Genomic DNA, 13,675 nt, shown 5'->3' with positions numbered 1-13,675 from the left:
TTAATGCATATTAAACACCATTATATCCTAAATGTACATATTTTATTTTTTTTTACAGTAGCTCTTAAGAATGTGATGCCTTTTTTTCCCCCAATCTTTTATTTACTAAATCATTAGGAAAATTCAAGTTTTGCATTTAATTTCTTCCCTTCCTACATCATTATGAGAAACTACTTGATGCTATTAGTGGCTTTCAGGCTGATCTTTAGTTCTTCCTCCCTTTCCAGCAAACAGTACTGTCTTCAGTAGCTATTATTTTCTATTTCCTCATTCCAGTGGAGGAAAGATAAGTATTCAGTGTTCTGATACAGAGTTTAGGATTGTCTGCTGTGTCCACCATGGTTTTCTCTTGGCCGGACTGGTGTCTAATCCTTGAGACATACATAAAGATGAATTTTCTCTTTAAACTTAATTCCTTTCGCAAACATTTTTAACACTTATTGGAAGACCCTTTCAAATCATTAGTCAGTCAAAAAGCTTTTGCAATGTTAAAAATGTATCTTGGTATTACATTGGATACTTGGAGCCTTTTTAGCATTACAAATGTAAGGATGTATGGGTATTTATCTTGCAGAGGATTATTAAACCTTACCCATTATTTTGAGGATGAAAGAACTGATACAACATTTTATTCTAGATCTAACTCATATTTTTAATATTCTTGTCTTTTTAAAAATAATGTTTTTATCCTTTGCCAAGTTCTTTTTATTCTTTTCCTCATAAAAGATAAGGGTATTTGTATCAACAAGTTGCAAGTTTTTAATCAAAGAAAAACAGAACAAGGCCCAAGTCCTTGCCTTATCTACACATATAGGCCTATCTATTGCAGTTTGGGATTTCTGGATAAATATAAGCAACTACCCTCATGCATGCAGCTGACTCTCTAAATGATGGTCTCCAGCAGATGCAAATATCCTGTCAGATTAACTGTAGAATTAAGGTTTAAGGGAAGAATGGATAAAACACAGCAGAGGAAAAAAATGCTACATAACTTTTAGTTTAATATATGTCAAAGGGAAATAGTTGTGTTCCTTCAAATAAAATGGTGATAAAATGGTTGCCTTATGAAAAGGTGAAAGCTACAATTTAAAGATCCATTTTCTTCTGCTGTATTTTATTATTCTGCGAATAAAATGTTCAGGCAGTGAAGGAATATCCCTTCATCCTCTGCTTCTATGATGGGGGAGACTGGAACAGCCCTCAGCTCCCACAAGTTATCCCCTAGCAACTGCAAACTGCCAACTCGTTAAAGCTGCCAGAAAATGACTCGCATTCCAGTTAATCCCCATGTTCACTTCTCTCTACCCATACCCAAAGGAGTATTCTGAGGAAGATGTAAGAAGTGGGAGTTCTAGTTCAATAGACTCTGAAAGGTCCAAAATTAAAATCTCTTGTGGCAAAGGTGTTCAAGTCAGTCGTTACAGTTAGCTCAGCAGAAAATGAGCATGAATCATGAATGCATATTCAATTCTAGTGCTACTTTCATCAGATTTGGTAATTGTTTGAATAGGTCCTTAGTCCTTTATTTATACTGCATACCTCCGTTGTCCTTCCTTTCCTTAATTTTCCTTTCTTAAACTTTCTGTGTATAAATGTCATTTGTTTCCATCTGCTTTTCTGTATCACACTTTCTCTCCTCTCTCTCAGCTGTTCTGCTGATCTCACACATGTGAAAACAAAATTTAAGATCTTGAAACAAGCACCCTCCTGAACTCACTGAAATGTCTGCAACCTCTTCTTAATTAATGAGAGCACAGGCTTTTTGCCTCCAAGTTTTCTACAGCTGTGTCTACCAAGCATTTTTAATCCTTCGTTAATAGAAATATAATATTCTGACATGCCTGGGTTTCATTCAGGCATATAATTTTCTTTTTATGATGGCAATTAAAGGATGCTGAAGAAAGTATATTATCGGCAATGGCATCCTGCTTTCTCCTACATATACTGTTACCAATTATATTGGCAAGACTAGGTTACCTAGAGGGCAAATCACTCGTACCAGTATTGTTACTAATCTAGCATTAGTATTACTGCTCAAATTAAAATACCACACAGCAAGAATAACCATTACAAATGTTCGTCCTATGTGCATGAAATCTGCATACTTAAAAAAAAAACCACCACAAAACCCCGAGTCTAGGTCATTTATGATTACAGTAAGATATTTTGCTAAAGTATTAGTAAAGTGTGCATAGAAAAGTAAACCTTGGTTTGTAGTCCACTCAATTTTTCTGTGTCTCTATAGTAACTTGCTTAAATCCACAGGTTTGGGATTTTCAGAATTCTTGGTGTTACACAAAAATCATTATGAAATTATTCAAATCTGGGCAAAATGCTTTGATTTGAAAATCTATTCCACCTTCACTGTGTTTACAGATCTTTGCCACAAATATGTATTTTAGATGGTAGAAGTGCTGTGCTGAGTGGTACCTAATAAATAGCCAACATGAGTTTAATGAAAATCTCATTTTGAAAGATGTATCTGTTCTTCAAAAGAACATTAACGTCTTTAAAGCATTCAAAGACCACTTAGAAAGATTTTCATAGTTATAATGGTTGTATTATTTTATCTATCATATGATTTTATTTATTTTTTTTATGGATGACTATATGTTCATTAACATTTATGTGCTTTTTTTTCCCATTCATCTCTCTCCATCTCATGAAAAGCATATCTGGGTAAGTTAAAACGCCATGGCTGCTGAACATATTCATTTTCAGCACCATGTTTATTTTCTTCGTTTTATTTATTTTTGTTTTTCTGTGAATCTTATGTAACAAAATCATGCATAAAACTGACCCAAATGAAAACTTTCAAAGTATTCAAAATAATGGTAAACCTTGAAAACATACACAAATTCAGGTCAGGACTTGCTCCTGTAGGGCTTAACAGAATGGATTAACTAGTTGGAGATAACTTCTGTCAATTTCTGTAAATAAACACATTTGGGGAGGTCTAAAGTCCAGAATCACAAAAAAATCACTGCAAAAATCATGAGAGTCAAGGCCTAGATTAACAAATGCTATTAAGGCATAAATTCTGTTTAATTAATTCACAGAGGACTCAAATTTGCAAACACTTTAGTAATCCAGAGTTCACAATTTCTTTTTTTCCTGTTTGAGCCCTCATGCTGTGTAGTAGTTGTACAATAATATTTCATTTATGCTTACAATTTTACTGTTTTCTTTTCCACTGGTTCATTTTCTTTATGTTTGGGTTTGGCTTTTTTTAAAATTGTTAACCTGATAGCAACTTTAAAATCTTCGTCTCCTCTTTGATCTATCATACAAATGTTATTTTTTCTTGAATAATTTTTGGAACTTGGGGAGAAAATTTCATCTGTTCAAAGCATGTATGAGCTATAACTTTCTGAAGGTGTAAGGACAAAAAACTCAAAGAAAACAGGGATTACCCCATTAATTTAGAATATGTGATTTTGAAATGGCTTTATAAAAATAGATTTGATAACATTTAATCAACCTGGGAACTCCAGGGGTCTCTAATGCAACACAGTAGATACAAGATTGCAAGGCTATGCATTATGCAAGTCTGTTTATTTCACAGGTGTTTTATTTTTTTTTTTAGTAGTAGCTCTCAGCAGCTCTAATTTGTTAGGGTCTGTATTAAGCATTCCTGAACATGCTTCACTTAATATGTCTTCAGAAAAAAAAAAAAATATGCTGTCCTTCAGTTTCCCTATACTAAAAATGTACACTTATATCAAATAATTACAGCATTGTTAAATCTGCTTTGCTAATCTGTGTTATCTGGGATGCTATTAAATTCAGAGTTATACTTCCTTGTTTTCTAGATTTAAAAACTTTTATTTACTAGTTGCATCTTGATTTCTGTATTTCAGTCATTTTTTCTGAAAACTCCTTAAAGTTGGATACAAAACGTTTTGTAAAAAAGGAAATTGAATTTTTCCCATTGTTCTCAGTCTATTATATCAAGTATCTAAAAGGAGAAAGAATGAGGATTTCAAATATATAAAAGCCAGGTCACTTAAGTACCAAAGTTGAAACAAGATCTGACCCAGTTTTTAATTAGTGCAGTCTTTAAGTCAGATGGATCCTTTCAGATTAAATTAAATCAGCATTATATGGCAATAACAAGTCTGAATCTCTTTTCTTTTTTTTTTTTTCTACTTCCTACTTTAAAAACATTTATAGTCTTGCAGAAAAATAAATAGATAAAATGTAACTTATTATTTTTATTAGACATTTAATATCATTATTAATTTATACAAATTCAGCTACCTTATTTTGTCATACAATGACCTTAGCTACAGGATTCTACCCTCTCTTAAATATTTAGCAGATGACAATAGAAAAGATAAAATCCAAATCCAGCTTAATTCATTAGAAATCGTCTCTCCTGAATTTTGGAGTCTTTGAATTGTGAGTATGTTAGCTTTCGAGAGGCAGATGTGTTTAATCTTAACTTGAAATCATAGGATTACTCAGATGAATGCAGCATATTTGGCCTATCGTTCCTGTCTAAATCTCTTCTAGAAACCAATCATGTATAATATTCTGTTGTAAACTAAACATTTTAGTATTCATGATAACAAGAATCATGATAGTGTCAGTAATAATAATCAGAGGGTAAATGCTTTTGTCTGTTACCTTTTTAAGAAAATGCCTGTGAGTAAAGGCCATTTCATAGGATCTAAATTGCCCATTAGCCAAAATTTTTAACTAAATTCTGCTTGGATTGATTTGGCTCTTGACTTCACTGTGCTTCATTTTCAATTTATCTCACGTTCATGATTACAGTTTAACTAAGAGACATTATAATATGCGTAATATAATATCCCTGAGGACTTTTCATGTGAACCCTACTAGAACTATCAGAGTAAATGCTATTATTTGCAGAAATATGAAGATCTCTGTTGAAACATTGTTCAAGTTTCATCAAGATAGTGTGTGGACTTTGTGTGCTACACTGAGTCTTTGCATTATGTGTGCCAGAAATCCTAAGCTGTTATTTCTCGTTTGCTTCAGGGGGGGAGCATCATCTTCATAAAGAAAATTGAATGTCACTGAAGTGACACGCTTTAAATCAAGATCTCGTTAACTTCCGACACAAAGTCTATTTAAAGATTATTCTTATTTTTAATAAAAGTTCATTGAGTTTTATGCAATGAGTTGGTGAGGGCTGCCGATACAGAGCTAGAATTTTCCTGGTGCAAGGGAAGGATGTATATGAGGGAGAAAATCTGCAGGATAATAACATAAGTTTGCTCTTATAATTTCTCCCTTCCTTTTTGCTCCCATGTACCTCTGCTCTCTAGAGAGATATTGAAGCATTCGTAGTCCCCATGGTATAAGACAGTTGTGCTCTCAGCTTGGTAGGTTGATGATGATTTGGGCAGTTGTACCTGGGTCTCAGAAAAATGGTGCTAAAGAAAATGGTCCTATGTAACAATATCCTTAGAAAGTCATTTTGGGGAGGATTAAACATCAGAAGTCAGTGCTGGGGAGGCAGCCCCGCTTCTCTGACACACAACTCCGCAACACAACTTGACATGACGTGATTTATTTTTTTTTTCCCTCTGTCTTTGAAAAAAAAAAAGAAAAAGATTGAAGACAGCCCACTTCGAGGCACTGTCTCTGAAACAGACAAATACAAGTGTCTCTCAAATTTTGGATGACTGCTAAACAGTTGAGGTTCATGAAATTTCCTGACTTTGCAAAACCAGGCTCAGGGTAGTGATATATTTTAAATAGCATATTGCAGTTACTCCCATAATGTCTCCAGGAAGAGGATTTTATTCTTGAACAGTAATAATGTTATCTTTAAAAATATGGCTTTAATTTGGAATTCATTCCAGTGGTAGTAAGTGCTTTAAAGCCTTATCTGTAAAATAATAGCATTTATGATAATGCTTAATAAATGTCAATTATTCCTTATCAGCTTGTTTTCATATGTTGCCTAAAAAACTAAATGAGCATGGAAATAATTACATTTTAATTCCCTACCTCCTTACCAATGCAAAGTGGCCACATTATAACATATAGTATTCATCTGAAAAAGCCTTAGTGAGGAGAAAATCCCCATGTTCCCCTGCAAAGCATCTTCTAAATTAGAGAAACTGTCTAATGCTATTCACGATCTCCAAACCCTATCTTTGCAATGAAAGGAAGAGGGAGTGACGAGCTTTAGGGTATTCATGTCTTCTTCCTCAGTTCTATGTTTTTGTAAGGAAAATTGAACTGCAGACGCCAATGTTGGGCTTGGGGGACCTGTTTTCAGGAAGCCAGTGACTATCCCACAAGGACAACAGTACATTCAGGCTGTTCTAAAATATAAGGATTCTATTCCAAAATAGGCAGATCACTGGATTCCTTTTTTTTGATTATTTGCACTATTGATCAAAATGATACATTTTTTTCCTACATGACACTTTTATTTTGAAAGAGTGGAGTTTTTTCTATAGTGCTAGTTCCTATAAAAAAACCCAGAGTTTTCTTTGACTACCAACTAAAGAATATCTCTCTTAGTCAAAATATAGAAATTCTGGGTTTAGTTCTGGTTTAGAAATTGAAAATTCAGGTTCTGCAGATCTCCTAGTGTATACTAAGAAGTAGTCAAAGAATACTGTTCAAGAAGTAAAATATAATTTAAATAAACTTTAATATCTGAGAGGTGTTTAAATGAAACTTCTGAGAGAAGGAAGTATAAATTCTGAAGCATAAATTTTTTTTTTTAAGGGAAAGAAATATTATAGAAATCCTTTTAGTATTGCACATCAATAAGTGAGGCACAGGCCTTATAATGGCTGTATTCCCTGGGCGTGTCTGAGTAAAGGATTTTAACTTTACACTAAAAATATTTTCAACCCAAAACACTTTCCTTCTACGTGCCAAAACCCTCTGGATTATGTTTATCATACTGTAGTCTTTGGCTATAGCATATATAGGGCATCCCTTTTCTGGCCTGGCCCCATTTTCTTCAGCCAAAGTCAATAACCACGACTATATTTTCCTTTAGCTCTGTGAGCCAGAATGCCTCTGAAGTAACAGAAGTGCTTTCCTACTCTGGAAGAGTGTATTTGTTTGCGAAGCACTGGAATAATGCTAAGCTTCCACACCACGCCTCGGGCCAGTTCAAATGTTGCAAAGTCACAGAGGACTCCCCAGAAATATGAACTTTACAATTCCAGCATAAAGGAAATAAGTTTTTCATGGAAGTGAGAACTTAAAGTGCCAATGCCTCTTCTGCAGGTACCTCGGTTGCTTAGGCCACGCAGGGATTTAACACCAAATCAAAGAAATAAGCCAAAAGTTCTCCCTGAACCCCATCGCCTTGTAGACCACATGCTGCTCTCCTGCTTGGAGCAGGAGACCAACACAAGCAAGGAGGGCCCCTGGCCCTCAAAGCCATAATCTCCTTTTTTTTCCTTACTGTGATAGCCAACCTTGCTCTTTTAGCGGGTATAAGTGATGAGAATGCCCCAGATGAGGAAAAATCTGGGATCAGGTTCCCCCAAGGACAGTGCCTCCATGGGACTCCCAGCCGCCGGCTTTGGGAAGGCAGCGAGTCACACAGGGTTCTGCAGGGTCCGTGCTCTGCCGTGGGACACCACGAGCGGCCAGGTGAGGAAGGGGCATCCCTGGAAGTTTGGCTGTCCCTAAGGACCGCCGTGCCAGCTCGCAGCCCCGCGGTGGCAGGGGCGGGAGGTGCAGCACTGCCGTAGGTGCGCGGGCAGCCTGCGGAACCAGCGCCAGGGAGGGCTGCAGCCCAAACACCACGTCCACAGGTAGCGGGGAGGTGGTCGCGTCTGGCCGTGCCTTGATTCCGCTCTCCTAAGCAGCCGAGCGCGCACGTCTCTCTTGGCCTTCGCTGCTGGTCTCCCCGGGAATACGGCATTCCTGTACCTCCACCAGCTACTAAAGGTAACAGGGTGTTTATGCACCCGGAGAGCAACTTCTCCTCATTTTGCTGAAGGCTGCGCTTTCACAGAAAGCAAAAGTCTTTGGAAATCTGAGTGACAAAGGATGAGGTATGCTGCGAAGGATGTGTGGGAAGAGAAGCTAGATAAACTTCAGTAACGCTGTCAAGTATTTGTAATGTTACATATTACTACAGCATAAACATAGAAAGTAAAGTAGCTGTCTTTCTATTAATATTCAGAGCCAGGGATTTAAACACATATGCAAAACTGCATACTTGAGTTCCATTTTCCACTAAAGCTGAATTCTCTCAGTCCGGCCCCTCAGCAGTGCAAAAATCCCAGAAGGAATACTCCTTAGGGGTAAGATGACTCCATCGCTTTTATCTGCTGTGATTTTGTAGTATATATATTTGAAAGGCTGCTAAGGCAGTGAAGAATTGCCGAGGGATAACTGAACCGCAAAGGCTGTAGTAATAAAGGAGGACAGAGCAAAACTGGAGCTGTAATTCCAAGATTTCTTTGTTATGTGGGAATGTAAGCAATTTTTAATACCACGCTAGCATAGTCCCCGTCTAATTTGTTTCTCACTACTGCTTGTTGCTAAGAGCCTTCTTTGGTGTTTCACTCAGTAGGAAGCAGCTGAAAATATGTTGTTAAATAACAGAAAAAAAGGACTTTTGAAGGACTGCTTTTTCTATGCCACCACCACGGTGGGCTCTTTATTCCTGCTCCAGGAATAAAAATGTCTGATCAAATGGTTGAATGTGCTTAATATAGAGCATTTTCCTGATAGTCTGACTGGCCTGTACGTAACTTTACCAAATATTTAATACCACTGTATTAAAAGTATATTTTAAGCTTTGAGCATGATGTTTTACATACACACTCATTGCAGTCCAGAAAAGCTGCAAGTGCAGGAGTTGGATTGGTATTGGATCAACTCAATAGATATATATCTATGTATATGTGTATAAAATTGAGAAACCACATCAATTCCGTAATTGTAAAAATGTATACACCAGTAAACCACATGGATTTCTGTTGTATATAAGTGATAATAAATAAAAAAATTAACACGGAACTATTAAAGATACAACCAACTCTTAATTAGCCACAGATGGCTTATTTAAAATGCTGAATAGCTGTACTCCAGAGACCCTAGAATTGTGCATAGCTGGTCCAGGACGTTTTGTGTTTTAAACACAGAGACCGCTCAGACCTAGCTGCGTTACACCCATGCTTGGCTCAGGTCTAGAAATTGGCTTTTGTGGGCCTTTCTGGGTCATTACCAGACCACACTATACTAGTCTCAGGAGGAATCTCTGTTTTCTCTCTTCACCAATATCTTCTATTATATGGGTGATCCTTTTATATAGGTTATCCCAATTCTATATCGCTTCAGCTAAGAACAGGCAGAAGCCTTGCCTTTTGTATGTTAGGTGTTTAAAGGGATGCAAAAATGCACCAAGAAAAAAAAAAAAAAGAGTTGGGAATAGTTTAAGGAATACATTCAAAACGGGGAAGGAGCTGTATTGTTCACTGGTCTTTTCTATGCCTGTCGGCATGTTTCACTGTTGTTACCCTTAACGAAGAGGCACGGTTACATCTGTATTGTCCCTACACATACCTCTGCATATGTAACATTTTTTGATCCATTTTTAGACATGAACTTCTGGAAGAAGCTCGGAGAAAGGGTTTGCCTTTTGCACAGTGGGATGGCCCAACAGTGGTTGCCTGGCTGGAGGTGAGTGTTGGCCATAACTTGGAAACGTGGGTCACATTTGTTGACTGCTTCTGTGTGCTCGTCCTTACAAATTCTAAAGGAGACTATTAAAGTCTCCTTCTCTCTCCCTTGTGCACTGTGCCATGAGCACTAAGAAGATTTTGACACTGGATGGCGTAAAGCAGAGACTAGAGCTGAAAAAAGTAAGACAGGATTACACAGGGGGATGAGGACAGGAAAAAAGGCTTATTAAATGCACTCAACCCCCAAATTTATGAAATCTTATAATTTCTCAGTCTGTAAATATCTTGGAACTCCACAGAAAGAGTTTATGTAGGGTAACATGCTAAGGACAAAACAAAAATTAGCTATCAAATTTTATTTGAGCTTAACACAGAAGTTACATCCTCAGAATTTTTAATAAATTTAAAGACTTTATGACTTTCTGTTTTTTTAAAAATATAATGGGAAAGGGCTGATTTACCTAGATATCACTCAGAACTGGAAAAAAAGGTGTTCCTCTTGGCACTTTCACCCAGGGTGTGGGAGATCTAGGTTGAAGTCTGTCTGATTTGACAGGCAGTGCCTTCACCTCTGGAATCTAATCTGCAGAGAGCTCTCCTTGATTTGGAGAGCCTAAATGAATGGATTTTGGAACCCATCTAGAGAAACATTCAGCAGAGCTGTCCATCAATCTTGACAAAAATCAATGAATGTTTTAAGTGAAAGAACCATTCAAAAAATACCCTGATGCTGAGGGGAGGAGAAGGCAGAAAGTAAGGATGTTCTTATACAAATACACGGTCACTTTTACATGACGAGGCTGTATCACTTCAGGGGCGATACAAGCTCTTTGTTGGCTCAAGGAACAGGCGTCTCTATTCCTTGTCTATACCAAGCGTCTCTATGTATTCCCACCTATTCTCAGGTCTGCTGAGGGTATCATCTGTCCATTGATCATCAGATAGAATTTGTAGAGTTTTTCCCTTCAATTAAAAAAAAAAAAAGTTCCTCTCCAAAGCTTTGACAGCAGTATGTTCAGGGAATAAATGAAGGATGAGGAATGAAAGCAGCTAATGTCTATAAAATTTCTGCTTCATATTGGAATTGCTGAAGGTACCCAATGGAAAAGATGAAACGAAAACTGTAGAAAGGCAGTTCAAGCATTTGTGTATGACCTTGGAAAATGGGATGGTATCTTCCTTCCCCCAAAATATCTCTGTTAATATGGAACATTCATTAACTGGGCCACTACCTGACTTTTTCGTATGACTTTGAGAGTTCTGTAACCAGATTTGTATCAGTTGGAAATATACAATATTACAGTCAAAGCTGATTTGCTGGAAATGTGAACATAGAAAGGTCTATACATTTCTGAATACTGAGAAAAATCTGCCCTTGATGTCCTCCAGGGTGACCCAAAATTTGAAGACATTTCTGACAAGTTAAGCCCTAGTCTTTTTTTCCTTTGATTCCTAGCTCTAAAATAGGATATGCTTCCTGTATGCCTCACAGAGGGGCTGTAAAGAGAAATTGATGTCTATGAACTTCTCGGGAAATATGATGAGAGTAGCACAGGAAAGCCCATGAGGAAGTTTATGTTGCGGTATTCAATGCAGATTGAATACTGATGATAAAAAGATAAGAGGACAGACGTACTGTATTTCTTCAGTGAGCATCAGTGCATTCAGTCAGCAGATGGACACTGTGTGCATTTCATACTCTCCTGGGGAATATATAATATGTGACCCTTCGACTAAAGAACGAAAATAATATTAAAGGAGACAAAGGCCCAAAATAAAGAAGTCTACGTGATAGCAATCATGACATTTCCAAACTCTTCAGGGCTTGACTTTTCAGCCGTAGCATTTATTCTGGTCATTTGTATGTAGCACAGATGTAGGTGAGATGTATTTTAAGAACTGTGGCTTTTCTTAACTAATTCTGCAAGAGTATATCAATCTTGATATCTGGGTTCTCGGCAGAGAAAAATTACTGTGCCCTCTTCTTGGAGACTGTTTTCATCTAACTGCACTTTTTGGTAGACAGCTGTTTGTTAAAGAACTAATTTACCTAATGAGCGGCAAACATTTGAATGTATTTCTGCAGGGTGAATAACTCCCAGTATTTACGCTTTGCTGCTTTCAAGTGCATGTATGAAAAAAATTAATGTCAAATGAGAATATTAAATACATTTTAAAGCTATGCATAGTTTCTTCATGGCCCTTTGTTTAAGTGCAGCTGGGTGTAATCTACGTAATTTTTGTTTTCATTTTTGGACTTTCATGAAACTTTGTATTTTGTTACCGTTAGTTAGAATTAGATCGTATATTTGAGGTTCAGACTAGCCTTGGATGGAGGGCAGTGGCTCATCCCATCAGTGGCAAGGGCTTTTTGAAACATGATGCAGTCGTTCCTCAAGCTCTGTGGTACCTCAGGAGTCAGTACAGAAAAGCCTGACTGAGCTCTTTTGGGATCTGACATTCAAGTCTGTTTTCCCTGTGACATAACAGCAATCTAACAGCTGTCTTTTAAGTAAATGTTGCCCAGATAAGGTATAGACTTGTTAATAACCACACAGTAGTTCCCTGTACTGCAAGAAATTAAATAAAAATCCTTTCAATTGGTCTCTGCTTTCCAGATTTGTTGGTGAATTTACTGATGGCATATCTTGACTCCTTTCCGTGACCTTGTGTCCTCTTTTAGTAAGCCATTATTAAGAGAGAAAATTAAAATAATGAAATGAGCTAATTCTGATGCCCTATTTGAGATGCACCTAGCTAGGCCTGTCTTTGTTTTCCATTGCGTTATCTCCAAAATCTCAGTGATTATGGCATTTGCTGCTTACATCCAGTTTTTGCTAGAGAATAATGTATTTCATACTGTGACAAAAACTTCCCACATGTATGTATCCCTGCTGTGGAATTATCTCCTTTGGGAGCGAAGAGCTGTAGACACTGGCAGTCATATTAATGAGGCAGCACAAAATGAGAAAGCTGAGAAAACCAAGAAGAATTCTTACTCAGTAGGTCCCAGGAAAGACTGGAGGAGTGGCGAGTACCTCTTACAAGGAAAGACTAAGTGGTGACACGAGGGGCTGTCGCTGACCTCAGCTGGTAAGACTAACATAAGGAGAGGAAAAGCATGAAGCCGCAAATACGTATCTTCTAAATCCACGGGTGGTGTAGCTGTGCTCACGTTTTGCTGCAACTTCTAACCAGTATTTTTAGCTGGGATGTGACGCCATACCAAACTGTTCCCAAATTTACAGTAAGCTCAGTCCTCACTAGGTCGGTTATGTGAACTGTGCTTGGTTTATCTCTACCAAGAAAATAAAAGCTGAGAAATGTAAGACTGTGCCCTATGAGTACACCATGGGGACTAAAACGGAAAAAGAGAGAAAGCCATTTTGGTCCAAAAGTGAAAAAATGACTTAATTCCTTTTAGATTGTTTTCTGTGTGTAAGACAAGACTATCAAATGGGCAGTAACGCTGACGTGTGCCACTACTTGCTCCTTAAAGGCCTAGGAAAGGAGTACGTGCTGGAGGCACAGCTCTAAAAATAATTCAAAGCATGCCTTTCTTTACAGTTCTGGTTACAATAAAAGCAGCTAAAAGAGTTCATATGAAGCCATGGCAATTTCAAAAGTTCTGAAACAATTCTGGTTTATTAAAGACTATGATATTCATACTCATTTGTGCGTATTACCATGCTGATTCAGACTGATAGGTGCCTTGATGACTAATTTAATTTGAGAAATGAAGCAATGCTTTGGGTGAACGTGTCCTTTCTCTCAACAGCTCTGGCTAGGCATGCCAGCCTGGTACGTTGCTGCCTGCCGCGCCAACGTGAAGAGCGGAGCTATTATGTCTGCTTTGTCCGATACCGAGATCCAAAGAGAAATTGGAATCAGCAATCCTCTTCATCGCTTAAAGCTCCGATTAGCAATCCAGGAGATGGTATCACTGACAAGTCCATCAGCACCTCCAACATCCAGAACAGTGAGTCCTGTTCAGCTAACTCTTTCTTCCCCCCCCACCCTGCAGGAGT

The 13,675-nt window shown here is 37.6% G+C and overlaps 1 protein-coding gene across 10 annotated transcripts in view; it reads left to right on the top strand.

Annotated features, from left to right (window-relative positions):
* The window catches only part of PPFIA2 (PTPRF interacting protein alpha 2), a 594,728-nt gene that overhangs the window by 565,777 nt on the left and 15,276 nt on the right, over positions 1 to 13,675 (top strand). For all 10 annotated transcript variants that reach the window (XM_049791955.1, XM_049791956.1, XM_049791957.1 and 7 more), the window contains 2 exons: positions 9,564 to 9,645; positions 13,426 to 13,626. In XM_049791955.1, coding sequence (XP_049647912.1) covers positions 9,564 to 9,645; positions 13,426 to 13,626 — 283 coding nt within the window. The remainder of the gene's footprint in view (positions 1 to 9,563; positions 9,646 to 13,425; positions 13,627 to 13,675) is intronic.

This window comes from Accipiter gentilis, chromosome 34, assembly GCF_929443795.1.
Source record: "Accipiter gentilis chromosome 34, bAccGen1.1, whole genome shotgun sequence".
In the NCBI taxonomy this organism is placed as follows: Eukaryota; Metazoa; Chordata; class Aves; order Accipitriformes; family Accipitridae; genus Astur; species Astur gentilis.
The sequence above is the reverse complement of the archived record's forward strand: the minus strand, read 5'-3'. Positions and strand labels throughout refer to the sequence as shown.